Source organism: Haliotis rufescens, unplaced genomic scaffold, assembly GCF_023055435.1.
Source record: "Haliotis rufescens isolate VD_foot unplaced genomic scaffold, xgHalRufe1.0.p SCAF_39, whole genome shotgun sequence".
In the NCBI taxonomy this organism is placed as follows: Eukaryota; Metazoa; Mollusca; class Gastropoda; order Lepetellida; family Haliotidae; genus Haliotis; species Haliotis rufescens.
Window position 1 is genome coordinate 1100768 of NW_025964101.1, and position 23686 is coordinate 1124453.

A 23686-nucleotide genomic window follows, 5' to 3' on the forward strand; every position below is an offset into this window, starting at 1 on the left:
ATGTGGCTTGAGATTCTCGACTCCTGGGTGTTGTAAAACATATCTCAATATCACCACGCTTCACATCACCCTTGAGAATTCCTTTGGTTTGAAATTCCTAGTACCATAAGACGACCAAAGTCATTATACATCGTAAACACGTTAAGTAAATGCCTTAAAAACTCCGAGATCCCATGTCCTAACAAAATGAACAGTTTTGCATGAATCCATTTAAAAATGTACTGTTGTATACTGGTGAGAGAGTGAGTATTGTTTTACGCCGTTTTTTGCAAAATTCCAGGAATATCACGGCGGGGGACACCGGAAATTGGGCTTCACTTCATTGTGGGGACTCGAACCCGGGTCTACGGCGTTACAGGCCAAAGCTTAAACCACTAGGCTACCCAACCGCCCCTTTTATATACTGGACAAACATGGAAATTGATTAACAAATAAACAGAATTTCAAATTTTGTTTTATTGAAATGTATCCGACTTGTAGGTCTACTTAAAATCCAATGGACATCTAAACATCGTTGTGGGTGGCTTGTGGCACAGTGACACGTCTATCTCAATCCCAGAAAACACACATGCAAGTCACACAACCCTACCCCATCTATGTAGTAGAAGGCAGGGTACACGGCAGTGTTTTACCCCACAGACCAGGAAGAGATATGCTAACATAGAGTTTGGTAAAGTTCACTTGGAATTTTATCACATGAATTGATTTTCTTAGTAGGCAGTGTGTCTGCGGTTCGCTTGCCGAAAAGTCACATATTTCCATCGTCTATGATAGAAATATGCGATGGCATGTTTGATAACAATTATTTCTAAAGTATTGTGACATAAATGCCATAACAATTTGGCCACAACGAGAGGTACTGTGACCCAGCTCATGTGGTATTACATCTCCGAGTTATTTAGGGATCGCATAGAGAAGCCCTGAGTATCCCGTTTGTTCCCCATCTACATACTAATCGCCAAGCCTTGTGCATAACAGCCGAGGCAAAGCTAGCTCATGTTTATATTCTTTGCAGTGAACTGCAAAATGCCTGTTCAACCTTCGCTTATAAATGTTGTAACGAAATAAATTAACATATTGAAATTATAAGTTTTGACTTAAGGCCAGTTTTAATTGAATCACAATGCGAAAATTACAATTATTAATTGTTTTAGAACAATTATGATAGATTATGTTGAAGTAAATATGTTTACTCACCCCTTAATGACAATACACTCCTTCTCTTCTTCACTCGTTCCATGCACTTCCTCTCTCCATCCTTCTCCCCTTTCTTTGGAACGCCGCCTCATCGAGTGCGCGCGGCCTCGCCTCCCCCTCCGTGCTCCCCCGGGCGGGTCTCAGATGCCATCAGCCAATAGAATAACTCCGTCTTGCTGCTATGGTAACACAAAAACAAATAATCTGAGGAGGGGGGTTTGAATAAACATGAACACAAACAAACATAATTATAAATAGGCACCTGACACGTACCGTATCCATTCCTAAGAACCAAAGTACAGATACATGTACCGTATACACGGTATTAAGCGCCCTACTCCAATAAGTACACCCTGACCCTCTTCTGGGCGAATCTGTAAGTAATCTTTCTAAGCACCCTCGGTAAAGACGACACTTTGCATTACAGCCCATATTTTGTAGTGAATATTACTTCTTAACACAGACATCAGCAGAGCAGAAGGGGTATATTAGTGCCTTGTAACTATTACAGAAGACGTTTCAACGACGTCTAAACTTGGTTGTTTAATATTGAACAACAATTTTAACTCGTTGTGCTTGATTTAAGCGGCCCCATTTGTCAAATTACTCAGCGCCTAGGGCGCTTACTATCAATGATCGCCACGCGGAGGAAGCCATGTCATGTTTTTTGTGTGAATACATGTTCTTTTAAAACCATCTTAACTGTGGATATCCATTAATATAGTTTCTACAACTTAATCGAAACTCAATCTGATTATTTTGTCAAGTGAGATCTTAGCGCCCTACTTGACAGTGTATCCAGCCATATGATCAGACACTGTGAGAGCACCATGACACCATGACACACCATGACACACCAAGGTTTACATATAACTAAGATGGTACTTGTTGTTACCCTGCCTGGCGCTCGGCATTAAGGGGATAAACCAAGGACTGGTTGGCCCGGAGTCAGTATACTGTGTCTGAGTGGGGTATTCATGTTAAACTGCGGCATGGTATCTCAGTGGGCTAGCTGTATAAATCGGCATCAGTCCGGACAAGTACAAGCAGCCACACACACACACACACACACGCACGCACGCACGTACGCACGCACGCACGCATGCACGCACACACATGCACGTCGCTATGTAAGTGCCATTATCTTGAACGCGACGTTAAACCCCATTTCACCCGACATATTTGACAAGGAAGAGCCAAATGGTACATTTATCATGTCTTCATTACTATTCTTAGTGCATGCACGTCGCTATATAAGTACAATAATCTTGAACGCAGCCTTAAACTCCATTTCACCTCAACTCATAAGTTGATCCCGAGCGCCCTAGATCACTCTTAACACACATTCCTAATTATTTCATGTTGCTAGACATTTGTCCACCTGCCAGGTCTGTATTACATATCATGTGCAAGGCTTTGTCTGGTGATCATGGTATTGGCAGATGGAGCAGCCAATGCCTAATGTCTCAAGGCAAAGCACTGTTGCCGATGGAGGCCAGAAGTCATCTCAAGCCGATACGTGTGGGAAGGCACCGGTGCCAAGATGAATTTGGCCAATTCTTGGAAAAGTATCCCAAACCGGTATAATTTTTTAATTTTAAGTTTACACGATATACGGCTTTTCCATTGGAAGAGAGGCCTGCCACCGCGAAACTGACGTTTATAAGTGTATAAATGACACAATTTGACCCTCACTCTTTGAAGGTTCCTACTCCAATGAACACACACAAAGTGAAAGTCAACTCTTAAATACGGTAGAACCTTGAGAATACGGACGCCGGAATGACACGTTTGCTGTAAGTCTCACACGGCTTGTTAATATCTGTGCAGATCACATGTCTGTTTGCTTTTTAACGCCGTACTCAGTAATAATCCAGCTATATGACGGAGGTCTGTTAATAATCGAGCGTGAACCAGATAATCCAGTGATTGGCACCATCAGTCTACGCAATTTGGGTACGACAACATGCATGAAACAAGGCAGCGAATGTGACCACATGATCCCGTTAGTGGCCTCTTAGAACAAGCATGGGTTGCTTTGACCAATTCTACCCCGATCTTTAGGGCGGTGTGGTAGCCTAGTCGTTAAAGCGTTCGCTCTTCAAGCTGAAGGCCCGGGTTCGATTCCCCACATGGGTACAATGTGTGAAGCCCATTTCTGATGCCCCCGCCATAATATTGCTGGAATATTGCTAAAGCGGCGTAAAACAATATTCACTCACTCACTCACCCGATCTTCAGAGTGGTGTAACATATAAAAGGCCGCATGTTAGGGGTTCGACGCTCGTGCATTTGGAAATAATATATGGACCCCAATGACATAAATGAGAAAACTAATACCTGTGTCTTCTCCCCCAAGCATCGCCACCCTTATAAATCTTATATATGTGTTGCCCCCGGGGCATCGGACATTTCGGGTTCATCCTTCATCCCTCCGTGTGTCACGGTAATGTCCTTGACACGCTCTTAAGCTCGTATTTCGATATCCGAAGGTGAAAAGAAAACATTGGCAACTCCATCGTAAATAAATAATTTTATTTAGATCGTAGAATAAGATATGGGTCGACTCGAGTGATGGCTTCTGTGACGATAAACAAAGTTGGTAAGTGTAAATATTGCCTTAGGATACCGCACCAGTCGCCGCACATAAACGAATAAACAACAGGGTAATTTCCGATAGTGTTTCTCCACAGTAGCAAGGGAACATTTCCATTAAAATTCCTTCCTTTATGGCGTGGTGATTTAAAGCACTTCCCACTGCTACACGATAATAAAATATGTAACATTATTACGTAAATGTTGAGAACTTGCGTATTTACCTTCTGACGGTCAAGCGTTTAATGAAATATACTTCATGACAATGTTGGAGATTTAACGGATGGACCCGAATTCGCACTCGGCAGTATAATTTGTATCAAGCGTGTTTTAGACCAGTGGAGAAATACATGAAGGGTAGTTGCCAGGTCTTGTCAAACACCATTTGTATCTCATCTTGGGACCTGATATAATTGATGTTTTCATAAATGATTCATACCACAAAATGAGACACAAGTCATGATGTTATTTGACGAGCGGGCAGCCTCTGTGGCCTAGTGGTAGACCGTCTGCCCGAAGACTGGAGCGCCTTCGTGGTCCACAGGTGGAGCGATCAACGGCCGTGCCGTACCAAAAAACGTTAAAAGGTGGTACTTGTTGTTACCATGTCTGGCGCTCGGCATTAAGGGGCTAAAACAAGGACAGGACACACACACACACACACACACACACACACACACACACACACACACACACACACACACACACACACACACACACACACACACATGCACGTCGCTATATATAAGTGCCATTATCTTGAACGCGACGTTAAACCCCATTTCACCTAACATATTTGACAAGGAAGAGCCAAATGGTACATTTATCATGTCTTAATTACTATTCTTAGTCTGAAATTTGTATTTGGGACAGACTAAACTAGTTTTTTGATAACATAAATTATATACTTTCAGATAAATATGTTATATCATCACTAAATATACCAGAAAAGGCACAAACGTCAATCTTGTCTGGTAACATCGACTATGTGTTTGGCTAAGTTTAACTAAAAAGGTTAACTTCGTGTCGAGATATATCTACATTATATATGCTACATTATTACATACAGCGATGTCATAGTGTAAGTAAAACTACACAAGTTATCAGGCAAATCATTAAGTGAGTATATTCGGTCTAACGTTACTTTTAGCAATATTTCAGTTATATTTTGGCGTGTTGATGTGCGAAGAAAACCCGCCGTTAGACAGCTGCTCTCAGTCGCTTGCAACTTTTGTAAAACCAACGAACATGGGTATGATGCTGACAAGCCATTATCGTGATCTATATAGATCTGGGACTCGAACCCATGATCAGCTGATCCTGGTACGGCTAAGGGGAGGAAATTGTGGGTCCTTAAACCACCGGGAGTCCGAATATGTTAGAAACGGTGGGGACATACAGAAGAGAATTTATGGATGTCAGCTTCTTTATTATGTGTTTCTCATAATAAAGAAGTTTAAATTACATATATAAATTGAACACATATGTGTTCCTCATTATAAAGAAGAGACATCCATAAATTGAACACATATGTATTCCTCATAATAAAGAGGTTTACATCCATAAATTGAATACATATGTATTCCTCATAATAAAGAGGTTTACATCCATAAATTGAACACATATGTGTTCCTCAGAATAATGAGGTTTACATCCATAAATTGAACACATATGTGTTCCTCATAATAAAGAGGTTTACATCCATAAATTGAACACATATGTGTTCCTCATAATAAAGAGGTTTACATCCATAAATTGAACACACATGTGTTCCTCATAATAAAGAGGTTTACATCCATAAATTGAACACATATGTGTTCCTCATAATAAAGAGGTTTACATCCATAAATTGAACACATATGTATTCCTCATAATAAAGAGGTTGACATCTATAAATTGAACACATATGTGTTCCTCATAAAAAAGAAGTTTACATCATTAAATTGAACACATATGTGTTCCTCATAATAAAGAGGTTTACATCCATAAATTGAACACATATGTGTTCCTCATAATAAAGAGGTTTACATCCATAAATTGAACACATATGTGTTCCTCATAATAAAGAAGTTTACATCATTAAATTGAACACATATGTGTTCCTCATAATAAAGAGGTTTACATCCATAAATTGAACACATATGTGTTCCTCATAATAAAGAGGTTTACATCCATAAATTGAACACATTATGTGTTCCTCATAATAAAGAAGTTTACATCATTAAATTGAACACATGTGTTCCTCATAATATAGAGGTTTACATCCATAAATTGAACACATATGTGTTCCTCATAATAAAGAAGTTTACATCATTGAATTGAACACATATGTGTTCCTCATAATAAAGAAGTGACATCCATAAATTCTCTTCCTTATGTGTATCACTAAATGCCTTTGAAAGACTTAGCGGGAACATCATCAGCGAAGCACCAATGGCCCATCTCCCGCATCAAGCTATCGCATTGTTGTCAACGAGGACCACGTTCCTGGGAGATGAAGACGTGCATGGAGATGATTCAGCAGCATGGGGTTGCTGAAAGCTGCTCCACTGTTAGTATCTTTCAGACATAAGATTAAGAATACCTGTTGCTGTCTCAGTTTTCAGGGTTCGACCTCAACAATGTTGAAACCGCAGCGAACCGCTCAGTAAACAAATTGATAACGCTCTAGTTTATCACAGACTTATCTGGTTTATTTGCGAGATAGGTGTTTTCTAAATAGGCCGCGTCAAATGCCTGTTACATGTTGAAACCATACATTACAGGCTGAGAGTAGCGATGCGATCAGTGTTGGAGTGCTCTTTTGCATGAAAACCTCTGAAGGAATTTGCAGTTTCAGATATAGAATGGATATACAATATACTTGATAATTAGGGTTAGGAATAAAAGGTCAGTTTGTACATTACGATGCTCGTCAGAGTAAATGGGCCCGGCAGACTGGCGGTTGGCAGTGTGACTACCCATTGACTACCGATACCAGAGTTGGGTGACTTGTGAGAATTAGTTGTTCTCTCCTAGTGACCGTCCGACATATTAACGGATGACGCGTGGTCCAGTGGTGTTCAGTGCCATCACCTAGTTGCGCCCCCTGGCGTGTCAGGATCATCTTCCCGAGGCAAGGGTGTTTACTGACTATAAAGGTCCAGTCTCCACCTTTGCCAAACTAGGCTGGAATTCCTGAGTTACATTTTGGCTGGACCAACGAGTTTATGCATAGTCCAATCAAAATCGCGTAACGAACTAGACATGGATTTCAAAGGGCAGATTTCGGTCGACTGCAGGATTTGCAAAGCATGTGTACCGTCAACTGGGCGTCGACAGATATTTTGCATATCTTTTCATGTTTTTAATCAAGGTGTTTAAGTGATTTGATGCACTTCGCGGGTTAAGACCCTTTTTATTTCAAAATAGATTTTGATAATTGATCAGATCGCCTTGACTTGGCGTGGGCATTTTGTTTAAAGCAAATGCAAGTGATATGGCAGATTTAATCTGATTGGTCAATAGGAGGGACATTGAAGGAAAGTATCGCCAGTGGTGGCCTGGAAATTCCAGCCTAGTTCGGCATGGAGGAAACTGGCCTTCTATAGTCAGTTACCTCCCTTGCCTCGAGAAGATGTGTCCGGATCAGTGGTACTGGGTTCGACTCCTAGATTCGCCACTATATTAATGCATGTCATATTTCATTATGACCCTCCTCGAAATGACAAAATGCAAAATCACGTTATAAATACAGTAAACAACGTTTATAACGAACACGCTTATACCGAACTGACGGATATTACGAACTGTTTGGGGGTCCCGTCCATTTGCTGTATATAGGCTGTAAATATGCTTATAACGAACTACGGTTATAACGAACTAAAATTAGTGGTCCCTTTTAGTTCGTTATAACCGTAGTTTACTGTAGTTTATCATAAAATGTATATTTTTCATGCCCCCACCCCAAATTTGCGTATTACTTTTATGACCCTCCCCTGGAGACTCATAGTTTTTGATGACCGTCCTCTGATTCCCTCTGACCCCTCTTGGCCAGACCGTCTATAGTTTTGATGGGTATTGATGCTAGATTGATGAAATAAACCAATGACAATGAGAGTGCATTTCGTAGAAGAATAAAAACGTCAGTTATTTGAAAGCCGCAATCTACATTTTTCATACGTTTTAATGATTCAAACAGCAAGCCAGGTATTGCATTTTGAGTTCCCAGGATTGTTTGCGACCATTCAGAATATGTATTGGGTAGTCGAAGCAGACTCAATCAGCTGGACATGTCATTTAGATTAACGTCAAACGGTAGCTGTGGGTTCAAATGGGCGCTCGCCTATGAGCTCCGCACACTGCAAAACCATGTGTGAAGCATGACGCACTCACCGTCATGTACAATTCGCTTGGTTGTAGCGACCTGGTTAAAACTAAACTATCCTGAATACTCTGTAATTACCATTCATATTCTTTTACTGTTTATTACATGAATCCAACAGATATACGATCGAACCCCGTTATCTCGAACCTAGCTGGACTGTGTTGTCATTTCGAGATATCCGGACATTCGAGATAACGAGGCATGAACATCCGAAGAATCAGGTAACGGTATTATAGATACATAGCAATGCGATGGCAAACACGAGAAATTAAAAATACAACATGTGTATGTGTACACATTAAAAGATAAATTAAAATGTATTTCGCAGGTAACGGGGTTCAAGTGTATGCACGTTTTGCCGGAAAATCAAGATGCAGCTTTTAGTTTGTTTGTTTGTTGTTTAACGCTGCACTCAGCAATATTCCAGGACCAATTCTAACCGGCATCCCCACGCAAGTTGGCCTGGCGGTTCAAGTGTAACATTCTTAATATCTTTCTAATAATATTGACATCTTGATTCCTACCTATTCATTCGGATAATAATTAATCAATTCAACAAATATATCATTCCATGTAAATAATTTCTTTCCGCCTAGCAGGAGATGCCCAGGCTACAGTGGTCGGATTAACAAGGTTCGTGTGTACAGCTGTATAACGACCAATACCAATAGCAAGCGAGCACAGACGCTGTGATATAGGAGGACTTACCTACAGGGGTCGCCCCTCGGAACTATAGGGTCACACACTGTCCCCATCCTCCCGTCACACGGGGCTGAGCGATCAATCAGCCGACAATAGACTTGGCATACAAAATGAGGATGCTTCCCTATTATCCGTCTCATTATCTCCCCATACCAACAGCCACAGAGAGGCTGCAGCTTCAGGCGTTATACATCACATGGCCTTAAGTGCTGACATTTCACATCGGACATTGTGGCAATTTTCATTCATATATTACCGCCATGAGAATTACACTTTTGACATTGTTTCCCGGTGTAATTCGCGATTTGGATGGCTTGTTTTGAACACATTGCCCTTTTTACCAGTCGGGGACCATGCGACTGAAATACTGGACGTTTATAAGGACACACACGCAGAACAGAGGCATGTCAATTCTATTTTTTTATCAAAATAATTCGAGGCAATTTTTTATAAGTAAGCGTATTTTTAATATTCATATTGAGAAAAATAAGAAAAATATATCACAATTTATACAAGTGAGTTTGTTTGGTTTCACGCCGCTTTTAGCAATATTCCAGCAACATCACAGTAGAGAACACCAGAAATGGGCTTGGCACATTGTACCTATGTGGGAACCCGGGTCTTCGGCGTGACAAGCCAACGCTTTAACCACTAGGCTACCCGCCCGCCCCATGGCACCATGGAATTATCCTTAAGACGGCGTAAAATCCAACTTACTGATATGATTTGACTGAGTCTAACGCGCGTTAGCCTGGCGGTTGAGGCGTTTCCTGCACGCAGGTCCGGGTTCTATTCCCCACATGAGTAAAAAGTATGAAGCCCCTTTTTGGTGTCTCCTGCCGTGATAACCCTTAGCCCTACGACTGTGGTAAGTCTGCGATAAGCTATGGTGTTACGATCACCGAGGTGCTAAGATCGCTTTGTACAACGGCACCCTGTAATTAACCAAAATGCGGCGTAAAATCCAACTCACTCACACTAGTCTTAAAGAGTATAGGAAATGAATGCAATAAATGGCCAGATATATAATGTACATCAGTTTCAAGTATGTTCTGTGTTGGTTCACACTAGTACACTACTACGTACGTTTGACCTACAAAACTGCCGTGTGTGGTGTTGTATAGATCAATCGGTGGTAACCTTCAGTGTGATTATGTTCAATTAACGCCGGTAATGGTTGTATTTGTCTGTAATTATGTTGTCAAGGAATACATGAAAGGAACCCAAAGCGATTCGTAATCCTCTGGACAAACAACCACACTGGTGGACATACCCGATTACGAATACCGACGCCTGTGTGGTCTAGTGGATAGAGCATCTGCCCGGAGAGCTAGGGTCGGGGTTCGATCCCCAGCCGCGTTATACCAAAATACGGTTAAAGATGATACTTGGTATTAACCTGGCGCTCGGCATAGGGAAAAAATAGAAGGACTGGTCGCTGCGAGTCTGGTTTACATGTTAAACTTCGGCATTATATCTCACGGACTAGCATACATACACACAGACACATTGATAGAAGGTTCGATCTACAGCCGCGTCATACCAAAAGACGTTAAACGATGGTACTTGTTGTTACCCTGTCTGGCGCTCGGCATTAAGGGGCTAAAACAAGGACTGGTCTGTTCGGAGTCAGTATACTGTGTCTGAGTGGGGTATTCATGTTAAACTGCGGCATGGTATCTCAGTGTGCTAGCACTATAAATCGGCATCAGTCCGTACTAGTTACAAGCAGCCACACACACACACACATACACGTGCTAGCACGTCGCTATATAAATGCAATAATTTTGGACGCGACGTTAAACCCCATTTCACCTCACCTCACCATTGATAGAAATGCAATAATCTTGAAAGCGACGTTAAACCCTTTACAACTCAACATATCAGAATACCAATGTCAAATGGGCACCAAGATCCCTTTGTGCAAGAAGCACCTGAAATACCGGACAGGAGGAGCACTGGGCCCCGTACCACGCTAAGGTGACTCGAGACAGACTTCGATACTCGTAGCGCTGAGACTGCTTTGTAGAACAGAACTCAGCATTAGTTCGATTTATCCGTACTTAAAAAACGTTAACACGAAACAATGGGCCTATTCTTGATAGCCCTTGAGATATAAATTTAGTAGGCGGTAGGGTAGCCTAGTGGTTAAAGCGTTGGCTCGTCACTACGAATACCCGGGTTCGATTCCCGACATGGGTACAATGTGTGAAGCCCATTTCTGGTGTCCCCCGCCGTGATATTGCTGGAATATTGCTAAAAGCGGCGTAAAACCATACTCACTCACACACTATAAATTTAGTAAGCTTTCCACCTTATCATGTCACAGTACACCAACAATGTAGGTTCTAGATCAACATTTATTCTTTTGGCGTTCGACGAGAAAAAAAACCACACTCCCACAAAAAAAGACAACCGAGTCCGTGAGGTTCCCAAGATTAAATTCTTCCTCGACCTTCGCGTCGCCTAGTTCCCACTATTCTAGCAAATGAAAATAGACTTGATACGCAGAAATAACATATAAAAAGGGTGATGTAAAACATCACTGGATCTGATACAGACTGGAACATGGTAGATCTAGGACTGTAGATGTGTGAATGTTGAACGCTCATACGAAACCAGTCACCGAGATTCCGTGAACATGAGACAGGAGTCATCCTTGGCTGAACGATGAATGTTTACACTCCTGCAATGCACATAGCGATATATTTATCTGTTTTTAATATTCCGATAGTTTCGTGTTGCTTTATACTGGAAACACCCAAACACAGAGTCTTAGGGTAAACAATTAAATATGGTACATCATCCAGTATATCTGCTCTCATTCCACGTTTTTTACACTGTGCTGCAGATTACATTTCTCTTCACGCGTATAATGCATTAACTTATCTGCTTCTCGTCTACCTACAAAACCACTCTTTTTACACTCCGTCCCAGTTTACAAAACGTATAATGCATTAGCCTACCTGCTTCTCGTCTACCTACAAAACGACCCTTTTTACACTGTGTTGCAGTTTACAAAACGTGTAAACGTGTAAACGTCATACGTTGAGGATATAAACTGCTGGTGAAAAAGTAAAGACTTGTAAATTGTACGTTACCAAAAAACTACAAATGTCATAAAAAAACTTAACTATGATGAAAACAGACGCCGAAACACTGCAAGCGTAAGTTCCTAAACACAACCGCAATATCCGTATCAAATACATCACTACTGAATAACCTTTTCTTGTTTGTTCCGTTTTAGCCACCATCAAGCACGGGGGTATACATGTCTACTTTCGTTTACCCGGCTGTTTATATGTCGGATTCTTAAATTATTTTAAAAATTATTTGACAACAGGGAGGGCTTCCAGTCTAGATATTTACGAAAATTCACAGCTCCACTGTAGCCAACACCCTGACCAGGGTTCCCTTACACAAAGCAATCTTTGCGCTACAACTTTTGAATGGATTTTCATCAGTCGCAGCCCTGAGATCGCTTTCTGCAAATGGATCATGGACTCAAACGTGTGAATATGTCACGCATTCCATTGTCCATTTTGGTAATTGTTGTTAATACGGTTAACGTGAACAATCCATGTTATGTATAATGCATTACTGGGATATTCGTGTCAAATATTCAATGAATATCGTGAATGTCGCGAAACAAGGAAAGTACATCCGATGTGTGACACGCGTGGGTCAAGATGGCGGCCGCGACCAGGTGGACGGACATGACTCCAGCTTCCGAGTAGCATTGTTAAGAATTTCAACAGGCGGTCTCAGTTGATCTCAGCCCCGTGTAGGATCACTTGACCTGACGGACTAAGTCAGTTAATATCACAAGCACACGCCTTTAATTACCAGACAAAACACCACCATTGGAGAACCTTTCTGGTAGTAGCCGCCATCGAGTAGAGGGTGGCCTTCAAGAAGGGTTGAGAGCGGATACAAGGCACGGCAAACTAGGGGCATTATCTCTGGAGAGTATTTAAGGCCTAGTCTGTATGCCAGCGTAGTAGCATATTAGCAGTAGTTCATCTACAGGGGACATTAATGATCATAATCCCAGGTCTTTGAATCAGGGAGGGATCCTTATTATAGAGTCACCCGAAAGTTGAAAGTATTTTCATTATTTTGAATTTTTGTAAGGAAATATCTTAATATAGATCTAGGTGTATTGCAAGGACATTAATTAAAGCTACTTTATCAAACAGCCAAGTGTATCCTACTCCGATAGCTGTCAGATTCGGGGATCTCGCATGACCGGACTGCTTGACCAACTTAAGCTGACTAGTGTTTTATTTTTTTGTCTTTGGTTAGGGACTGACCATATGATATTCGAGGGGGGTTCTGGGATTTTCTCCTAAAATAATTATACTTCAGCCTGTTGGAAAATAACATTTTGTCTGCCACAAAAATAACATCGTTGCAAGATGTTTTTCTTACAAAAATACGGTGGGTCACAGTATTAATTAAAGAAATATCTGATTTTGCATGTGTAGCTGACAAAATGTATAGTTTCTAGGCAAAGATCCAAGTTTGCATGACCAGCTACAAGATACCTTAACTTACCCAGCCACAAGTGTCATGGTATATTTGCCACAATGGGATTTCGAGTTAGAATTGGTTCCCAGCGCCCCAAGCTAGTGTAAGAGTCGACTAAGTGGATCGGGTGGTCAGACTCGGGGACTCGGGGGCTCGCGTGTCATCGTACGTCGATGACGTGGGAAGTCGCTAAACAAATCGTTGTTTTGTCAAGTCCGGGCTCAGTTATTTGTAGGACGTAGTGATTTAGTTGGAACATTGCTGAACGGTTTATATTTTGTTATCAGAAAAAAACAATTCTTTATATCTTAAAATGCGGAATAAATAGTTAAACGACACTTTATGCCTTCCTCGTAATGTGTCGCACTGGATAAACCTTTGACTGTACGATTGGACTATTTTCATCACAATTAACATTCATTTGAGTAGAAAGTTGAACGAAACAAACAGCTCAACCGCCTCACTCTTTATTAAGGAGTTTGGATTTTCGATCCTTTGAAATCCCAGGACAACCACGTAACCAATACCCAATCCTTGTAAGAGTCGATTAAATGGGGATCGGGTGGTCATAATGTGCGACCTGGCTCATTGCGTCGTTAACATAGCCCGACCTCCACACTTCAAATCCTGCCTCTATTACGCAGGTATTGTTAACTGTGACGCAAAACAACATTCACTTCGTTTTCTTATGAGGTGAGGTGAGGTGAGGTGAGGTGAGGTGAGGTGAGGTGAAATGGGGTTTAACGTCGCATCCAAGGTTATTGCACTTATATAGCGACGTGCATGCACATGTGTGTGTGTGTGGCTGCTTGTACTAGTCCGGACTGATGCCGATTTATAGTGCTAGCCCACTGAGATACCATGCCGCAGTTTAACATGAATACCCCACACAGACACAGTATACTGACTCCGAGCCGACCAGTTCTTGTTTTAGCCCCTTAATGCCGAGCGCCTGACAGGGTAACAACAAGTACCATCTTTTAACGTCTTTTGGTATGACGCGGCCGGGAATCGAACCCCGGACCTTCCGCTCTCCGGGCGGACGCTCTACCACTAGACCACTGAGGCGGTCCATTTTCGTATGAAGTAATATCACCCTTTTTATGAAACGCCAAGGTTCATTTTATATGTCTATCATTCATATGTTGAACAGTATCTGCGTAAGTGAGTGAGTGAGTTGGGTTTAACGCCGCTTTTAACAGTATTCCAGTTATATCGCTTATTATGTCAGCTTAATGTGGGAGGAAAGCCCGAAGTGATGCAGGTCTCAGACGTTTACCACTTCGGTGAAACCCACGAGCACAGGTATGGTGCTGACAAACCTAGAAACATAATCGGGGGGAACCGGGATTCGAACCCACAATCATAGGTTTCTGGCGTGCCCAAGGGACGCAACTCTGCACAGCGAATCGCGGCGCCTTAGACGACTGGGCCACCCGTGCCCCCCGAACATAATCTGAAGCACACACCTTCCCTCGGACACAACAATATATGACGGCTATTCACGTTTTGGCGTTCATCTCACAGTGCTTCATGATCAGTTATGGTAGGTACTATACACGTGGGCGGTGTTATGCCAACACAAACTGTCACATGTGCGATGTGATCATGAGCTAACCTGGTTTTCTACATATGAAACGGGGGCGGCCGGGGAGCCTAGTGGTTAAAGTGTTCGCTCGTCACGCCGAAGACCCGGGTTCGAGTCCCGACATGGGTACATTGTGTGAAGCCCGTTTCTGGTGTCCCCAGCCGTGATATTGCTGGAATATTGCTAAAAGCGGTGTAAAACCATACTCACTCACTCACTACATATGAAACGGCAGCATTTACTTTGTAAAACAGTTTCTAAACTCCGAAACTCCTCAAATAGCGTGTACACACCACATCCCAGCCAGCAGGGCGGCTTGGACTGCCCATATTGTATATTAATTACGTGACTCTGTCGACCTGGTAGACCTACACCGCATTCCTGTGGTATCAGATTCCAGCTAAATACGTACATCCCCAGAAGAGTCATCGCGTCAGCAATGTTTCTGCAGCTGGGTACTTCAAGCACAGCCAGGTGTACACAGGATACAGTCTCGAGCAAAGTCAAGTGACATTGTCGGGAGTTGTTTTGTATAATCTCTGTTCTATGAATCATGTCGGGTCGGAAGATTAAAACATCTTCATGCAAACGCGTTACGTAACATCATGAACATACTTAAAACAAGTTAAAAATAATACCCCCTCATCGAGAAGCAAAATGTGTCCTCGAAATGTGTAATTACTGTAAAGATACAAAAGTTGAATTAAGGTATCTTGTGCCAGTAAATGAATGTCGAGTTGTTGATAGAACATAATGTATATTGAAATCACGCATAAAAACGTCCGTAAGCACGGATATTATGTAAAAATTAAAACACATACTAATGTTTGTTCGTGTATATTGTATGGGAAACAGTCGGTTCACCAACGGTTGGTGAACGATTTAGACCTGCATCGCTTCACACACTCTCTCTCTCCACTCCACTCCTTCCACTCCACTCCACTCCTTTCCGCATCACTCCGCTCCACTCCACTCCGCCTCGCCCCGCCCCGCTCCTCTCCGCCTCGCCCCGCCCCGCCCCGCTCCCCTCCTCTACGCCTCGCCCCGCCCCGCTCCTCTCCCCTCCTCTCCGCCTCGCCCCGCCCCGCTCCTCTCCCCTCCTCTCCGCCTCGCCCCGCCCCGCTCCTCTCCCCTCCTCTACGCCTCGCCCCGCCCCGCTCCTCTCCACTGCTCTCCGCCTCGCCCCGCTCCTCTCCCCTCCTCTACGCCTCGCCCCGCCCCGCTCCTCTCCACTGCTCTCCGCCTCGCCCCGCTCCTCTCCACTGCTCTCCGCCTCGCCCCGCTCCTCTCCCCTCCTCTCCGCCTCGCCCCGCCCCGCTCCTCTCCCCTCCTCTCCGCATCGCCCCGCCCCGCTCCTCTCCACTGCTCTCCGCCTCGCCCCGCTCCTCTCCCCTCCTCTACGCCTCGCCCCGCCCCGCTCCTCTCCACTACTCTCCGCCTCGCCCCGCTCCTCTCCCCTCCTCTCCGCCTCGCCCCGCCCCGCTCCTCTCCCCTCCTCTCCGCCTCGCCCCGACCCGCCCCGCTCCTCTCCCCTCCTCTCCGCCTCGCCCCGACCCGCCCCGCTCCTCTCCCCTCCTCTACGCCTCGCCCCGCCCCGCTCCTCTCCACTGCTCTCCGCCTCGCCCCGCTCCTCTCCCCTCCTCTACGCCTCGCCCCGCCCCGCTCCTCTCCCCTCCTCTCCGCCTCGCCCCGCTCCTCTCCCCTCCTCTCCGCCTCGCCCCGCCCCGCTCCTCTACGCCTCGCCCCGCCCCTCTCCCCTCCTCTCCGCCTCGCCCCGCTCCTCTCCCCTCCTCTCCGCCTCGCCCCGCCCCGCCCCGCTCCTCTCCCCTCCTCTCCGCCTCGCCCCGCCCCGCTCCTCTCCCCTCCTCTACGCCTCGCCCCGCCCCGCTCCTCTCCCCTCCTCTACGCCTCGCCCCGCTCCTCTCCACTGCTCTCCGCCTCGCCCCGCTCCTCTCCCCTCCTCTCCGCCTAGCCCCGCCCCGCTCCTCTCCGCCTCGCCCCGCCCCGCTCCCCTCCTCTCCGCCTCGCCCCGCCCCGCCCCGCCCCGCCCCGCTCCTCTCCTCTCCGCCTCCCCTCCGCTCCACTCCCTTCCACTCCTTTCCTCTCCACTCCACTCCGCTCCGCTCCTTTCCATTCCACTCCACTCACGTGGCCCATTGTGTGTCTTCGTACCCGGGCGGCATATATTCTCTTTCTCTCATGCTATCAACATTTGGTTTGCCTGATTCAGATTCGACGACAGACTAACTTGACCCTGACAGGTATAAACTGACATCCATTTACTCACTCTACATTTCAAGTGGACTGACAAAAATATATATCTATCCAAAGAAAAAAAATCCAAATGGAGCCCAACCCAGAGCTGAGACAATATGGACTTGTCAAATCATTCTAGACTTGAATTGGACTCCTTTTTAAAATTATATTATTCGTTTGGGTCTTGGAGACATTTCAAGCTGTCCCAATATTTTGTCACATGTGAATAAAACAATTCATCGTTACAAGCGCGTACCGTACTTGCTATATTCACGTGGTATGTCATTGTGCCTGCAAGCTGCAATTATATATACGTTCTCTTCTACTAGCCTTGCGTAGCCCTACAGCCATATCTGCTTGCGCTAAATGCACAATATACAGCCTGCACTTTGAATTGCACATCCAAGGACCGCTAAATGGCACATACCAGCTGTATACAATCCCTGAGTAATCCCTCTGAGAGGCGGAAAACAATAACAACAGGCGGCAGTTTATATCGCCCAGATCAACACGGTATACAGCGGTTGGTATTGAACGCTTCCATGTAGAGCAGCGGGGAGCGTGACTCAGTACAGCGAGGTGGCTTCAAGCCACAGACTGATACCCCGGCTGTAACGTGTCTGAATATTACTGCTAATCATATGTCGGTCTCCGGGCAGGAGAACTCCGATCAGTGTAACGAGGACAGGGTCCTTGTATCAGACTGAACAAAGAACAAAGGACGTATAGTATTTTAACCCAGCCTATACTTAAACAGGGCAAAGAGCGTTGAAACATGACCTGTAGTTTGAATGGCTGCCATGAGTGTAGGTTTATACACCTTATCACAAGAAGCCATTTTCTTTGTCTACAGCACATTGTCAAACTACGTACATTCTGAGCACTACTGAGCTAACTAAATAACATTCAAGTTGAATTGATTTAAATTCAGCACTCGAGTTGTTTAAAGAAAAGCTGTGAGAGAGAATCATTAGATTTTAGCGTTCCTACCTCATAAATGCTGCAGTGGTTTTAACTCACATCGTTGTGTTGTCAATGCATCGCATGAATAAAGAGCGAGGCGCTGTTACTATCATTGACGGGACGCCCCAGCATTAAGCATAAACTTCACAGCTTTGACCTCAATCGAGAGACGCTGTGAAAAATCATTACAATAACAGCACGTGTATTCCACGCTCTCTATTATATTTATATGAATCACTTTCGGTTGAGTGTCCCAGAAAATCGATACGGTTTCCAAAGGCGCAGGAAATAGAGTAAAGAGAATTAAACCATCTGATTTTGTTCTTTATGTTTAAAACTGAGTCAATATGTTTCTCAAAGAGTAATACTGTAAAAGAATAACACGGGTTTTATAGAGTGAGTGAGTAGGATTTTATGCTGACGTGTGCAACATGGAAGCAATGCCTAATCGACAGAATGATGAGCTAATTAACGTTCCCCGTATGGGTATCGATTGTTGATATTCTTCATGAAGAGCCATAATAACTGGGTTCCGTATAATCATCGTTCCTTATCTGAAGAAACATTTTCATCAAGTATTAGCCTAGGTTGGAATGACTTCAATGTTTTAGCCTAGGTTGGAATGACTTCAATGTTTTAGCCTAGGTTGGAATGACTTCAATGATTTAGCCTAGGTGGGAATGACTTCAATGATTTAGCCTAGGTTGGAATGACTTCACTGATTTAGCCTAGGTTGGAATGACTTCAATGTTTTAGCCTAGGTTGGAATGACTTCAATGTTTCAGCCTAGGTTGGAATGACTTCAATGATTTAGCCTAGGTTGGAATGACTTCAATGATTCAGCCTAGGTTGGAATGACTTAAATGATTCAGCCTAGGCTGGAATGACTTCACTGATTTAGCCTAGGTTGGAATGACTTCAATGATTTAGCCTAGGTTGGAATGACCTTCAATGATTTAGCCTAGGTTGGAATGACTTCAGTGATTTAGCCTAGGTTGGAATGACTTCAGTGATTTAGCCTAGGTTGGAATGACTTCAGTGATTTAGCCTAGGTTGGAATGACTTCAGTGATTTAGCCTAGGTTGGAATGACTTCAGTGATTTAGCCTAGGTTGGAATGACTTCACTGATTTAGCCTAGGTTGGAATGACTTCAATGATTCAGCCTAGGCTGGAATGACTTCACTGATTTAGCCTAGGTTGGAATGACTTCAATGATATGTTGTATGATTTTTATAAACATTGAAGCATGGACACAATTGGACCATACAGACCACAGGGGTGCGCATCCTCCTTGCCGCCCGCATCATCGTAGTCATATTGTTTGTTTGATGTTTAACGCCGCACACAGCAATATTCCAGCTATGACGGCAAGTAAACAATCGAATCTAGTGATTGATTGCATCTGGATCAACAATATTCCAGCTAAATTATGGCGGTACGGAAACGATTGAATTGGCCTAACTTGATATGTGCAACGTCCCACATCGTCGTGGTATTACTTGACACACAATCAAGTCAGCGAGCCAGACCATCTAATCCCCCCTGTTGCCTCTCTCGACAAGCTAATGTTGCTGGAGGCCAATTCTAACAATGAAACCCCACGGGGCACTTAACATTTTTACATTTGAACCGACCCGTAATGATCCGGGGTAGAATAGGTCTTCAGCAACCCATGCTTGCCGTAAAATGCGATTATGCTTGTCGGCGACTAACGGGATCGGGTGGTCAGGCTCGCTGATTTGGTTGAAGCATGACATCGTATCCTAAATGCATGGATCGAGACGCATGATGTCAATCACTGGATTGACTGATCCAGACTCGATTATTTATAGACCGCCGTCATATAGCTGGAATATAGCCGAGTGCGGCGTAAAACAACAAACAAACAAACAAACAAATGTATTATTCCAGATGTTGTTTAATACACCTGGCATGTAACACTGCACGTGGGTCGGCAGGTCGTTAAGGTAAACTCACCCAGGTGCAAGGAAGCGGCTGCCATAATGAGTGACATTGCTCACATTCAACTGTGTGGAAGTACATGTTTAGAGGACAAACATCAATCTTATTCCCAATAATGTACCTATTATCGTGGATACGCCATACCAACCAACCGTAATGAGCATTTTATCGTGTATCGGGTTTCCGTTAAAATTGTCAAAGGCAGCAGGTGTGCGACTAATAACTGATACAGAGCTCTACCTATGAATACCGTATCAAATATTGACCTCGATAATATACACAAGTGGAATTCAAATAATGGGAGAAACATTCCAAGGACGATAAGGTAGAATTGTTGTTCTGCTGTTGCAAGGACTTTCTTTGCGGGAAGGAGACCTGACAAACAGAAACTTATGTCATAGCGACTGATTTACGACTACCATTGTCTGAAGTACATTTGACACCAAAGGCTAATTACCCTGTAGCCATGACATGTATATGTCTCCATAACTTAATTGTCATTATTTATAAGACACTAATCCCCGTTGTTAATCCTCACCAGTTCATTATATTTTGACTGTCAGTCAGCCAGGACTACCATATCACTTCCCGTTAACTACTGCTTTTTATAGTATGGCATTTATTGCCTAAATTGATCATCCCCTGAACTGTGTGGGTTAATCACGCCCATATGTCCAATGTCCAAAGCAACGTCATTGTCTCCTTGTCTGTCCATTGTTGTTCATTACTATATATGTGTTACTATTACATGGTGTTAGTCAGGCTTGGTATTCCGAGTGCTGGCATAGGGACGACCTCGAGCAGGATGTGCAGCTCGTAGGAGTGAGTGAGTGAGTGAGTATGGTTTTACGCCGCTTTTAGCAATATTCCAGCAATATCACGGCGGGGGACACCAGAAATGGGCTTCACACATTGTACCCATGTCGGGAATCGAACCCGGGTCTTCAGCGTGACGAGCGAACGCTTTAACCACTAGGCTACCCGACCGCCCCGCAGCTCGTAGGAAACGCCCTGAGGTGAGCTGGAGCTCCGCTCACCTCTTGTACGCCTGAGCTGGAAGGTCCGCTCATCACTGTGTTTGTGTTGTCAGAGCAGGTATTCCGCTCATTGTGCAATTGTTGTTTATTGTTTACATGTGCATAAAGCGTTCCGGGACAGTGATGTCGATTTTGTTCTTTATTCCCCCAAGAGCTAATTCCCCGTCAACATGCTCGTTGACACTTAGCCTCTCTCGAATTGTTTGATAGGCATACATAGAAGTTGACGGATGACAAAGTAGACACAATTTATGGATAACAATTTCTTTAATACTGTAAAGGCGACGTTTCGGTATAGATCCTTATACCGTTGTCTTGCTTGTATTAGTTCAATCCTTCTATAAGGCAAATCTAGCTATGTGGACAGACACAGTCTTATAGGTCTCAATAGGTCTTCAACAATCCATGCTTGCCGTAAGAGGCGACTATGCTTGTCGTAAGAGGCGACAAACGGGATTGGGTGGTCAGGTTCGCTGACTTGGTTGAAGCATGTCATCGTATCCCAATTGCATGGATCGATGCTCATGATGTCAATCACTGTATTTGTCTGGTCCAGACTCGATTATTTACAGACGGCCGTCATATGGCTTGAATATTGCTGAGTGCGGCGTTATACAACGAACTTATTCCATAAAAGTAACGTATCATTTGTGTCCCAGTGTTCTTATCCTGTCATCTTATAAACATTCACACAACTGAATCAGCATGATAGCATTTATGTTTGACAGCTTCATCCAAAACGACAGCCACGGCCTCCCTGAAAGCGTAACAAGGCGCCGCAGGCCAAATCCCACACCATGTATGACATGTAACATGTTTACCTTCGCTCGGCACCGAAGTGTTTGGCACAGGAATGGGCGGCCACTAACTGTATCTCGCCGACCCTCCCCCACAGAGGCAGAGCCTGATAAGTACTACAAACCATCATCAGCGTTATCCGTAGAGGCTGTGAAAACTGATGCCCCCATCCACATTAATTTACCATGTTTACTGAAGAAACAAGCGTGGAAGGGCTTAGGCTAGACTTACACAAGTCTCTAAGGCAGTAATTATTCGTTTAAATCATATTTTTTAGATTATGTAAATAACAAGAACAAGTTGTCCCTATGGCAGTCTGGAGTCCTAAGACTGTCAACATATCTAGACTTGCCTATTAGGAGGATAGCATTACTACAAAGCCCTGTACTTTTCTTTCAGTACAGCCTTGGAGCAAGGCTAGGCGCGGGCCGACCAAGCACGGACTTGGTTGATGCATGTCATCCTATCCCAATTGCATGGATCGATGCTCATGATGTGAATCACGCGATTGTCTGGGCCAGACTCGATTATTTAAAGACCGCCGTCATATAGCTGGAATATTGCTGTGTGCGGCGCTAAACAACAAACAAACAAACAAACAAACAAACATGATAAATCCTGAAGATGGTAACTGTCATTATGCAAAGTCTGTTTCTGTCGGTCTGGGCCACGCAGAAGCCAACATGAGATGGATAAACACATGAACTAGTAGTGACATGTTACACATCATGTTTCATGTGTATACACGCAGAGCGCCTTCCCTGATATACATGAAACGAGATCCACATGGTCGCTGCAACATCCGGGCCACACAAACTGTCGGTGCTCAACTGCAGGGCTGGCTCCGTGCAGGGGTACGTTTCGAAAAACCTTTTTATCTTACGTCCCGCTGATTTACTTTAAACAATCAGTTCAAAGCATGATAAGACAGACTGAGATGCGCTCTTCAAGTATAGAAGTCCTTAACAGACTCCCTGTTACAACATGGCTTGATCACATTGACTCAGGTGGTTGCGCATTCTGAACGGGAAACCAGTCAGACGTAAAATCTCATTCACAGAAACTACTTGGCACGGGCAAAGTAGTACACCGGAAGTCGACAAGGGGCATGAGTACATAACTCTCGAAGTGTTCCGATATGTCATGTTTCTACACACGTAGGTCCTGTGATCTTAAAACACTGTTCCACTCAACAATGATTAAGCGCTCGTCAGTAAGTCGAGTGACATCTCATCGAGTGGGTGGAGTCATAGCTGAATACTAACATGGATGGGTTTAACAGTGTTGTGGGGTAGTATCGTATGGGAACCGTGAAATGGATCAAACGTTGTTGTCCTATCTCGTTGCAGTCCCGCATATAGATATAGATGAGGCATACACTAATGACTTTTACTGTCGAGCTCAATTTTAGTGAGGGCATGTGTCTTTCAAAAAACGATTTTCCGACCATTTTTTCTCAAAATTTTGAACCGAATACAGCCTGGGAAAACAACTGGGGAAATAGAGTTCATCTTTTTTGGAAAAAAGGTAAGATTAACAGAATGAGCCAGTGAGCTACCTCGCCCATGTAATATTCAAGGTTTATCACGACAGGGGGCACCGAGATACATACTTTCGGAACTGAACCCGCTTCTTAGGCGTGCAAGCAAATGATTTAACCACATGGCTACCATACGGCAAATGGACAGGGA

The 23686-nt window shown here is 44.0% G+C and overlaps 2 protein-coding genes across 3 annotated transcripts in view; both read right to left on the minus strand.

Annotated features, from left to right (window-relative positions):
- LOC124123687 (amiloride-sensitive amine oxidase [copper-containing]-like) overlaps positions 1 to 23686 on the minus strand; it is a 40465-nt gene that overhangs the window by 11669 nt on the left and 5110 nt on the right. Inside the window, exons 1-2 of one of the 2 annotated variants that reach the window (XM_046486854.2) lie at positions 18225 to 18357; positions 1198 to 1376 (exon numbers count right to left, since the gene is read on the minus strand). In XM_046486854.2, coding sequence (XP_046342810.1) covers positions 1198 to 1289 — 92 coding nt within the window. In that variant the 5' untranslated portion in view covers positions 1290 to 1376; positions 18225 to 18357. Of the gene's footprint in view, positions 1 to 1197; positions 1377 to 18224; positions 18358 to 23686 lie in introns of those variants that run through there. The other variant, XM_046486853.2, reaches the window with a different exon arrangement.
- On the minus strand, positions 12236 to 17112 carry LOC124123694 (glycine-rich cell wall structural protein 1.8-like). Its single transcript, XM_048381445.1, has 3 exons — positions 16885 to 17112; positions 15903 to 16620; positions 12236 to 12345 (listed from the first exon to the last, which is right to left on the minus strand). Exons 1-3 carry the CDS (start codon positions 17110 to 17112, stop codon positions 12236 to 12238), a joined length of 1056 nt encoding a protein of 351 aa, XP_048237402.1.

Coding starts and splice junctions, on each gene's coding strand:
- LOC124123694 (XM_048381445.1), bottom strand. CDS start 17,112: ATGGAAAGGAGCGGAGCGGAGTGGAGTGGAGAGGAAAGGAGTGGAAGG. Junction 16,621..16,884: donor GGAGAGGAGCGGGGCGAGGC/GTAGAGGAGGGG, acceptor GGCGAGGCGTAG/AGGAGGGGAGAGGAGCGGGG. Junction 12,346..15,902: donor AGTGGAGTGGAGTGGAAGGA/GTGGAGTGGAGA, acceptor ATCCATTTGCAG/AAAGCGATCTCAGGGCTGCG.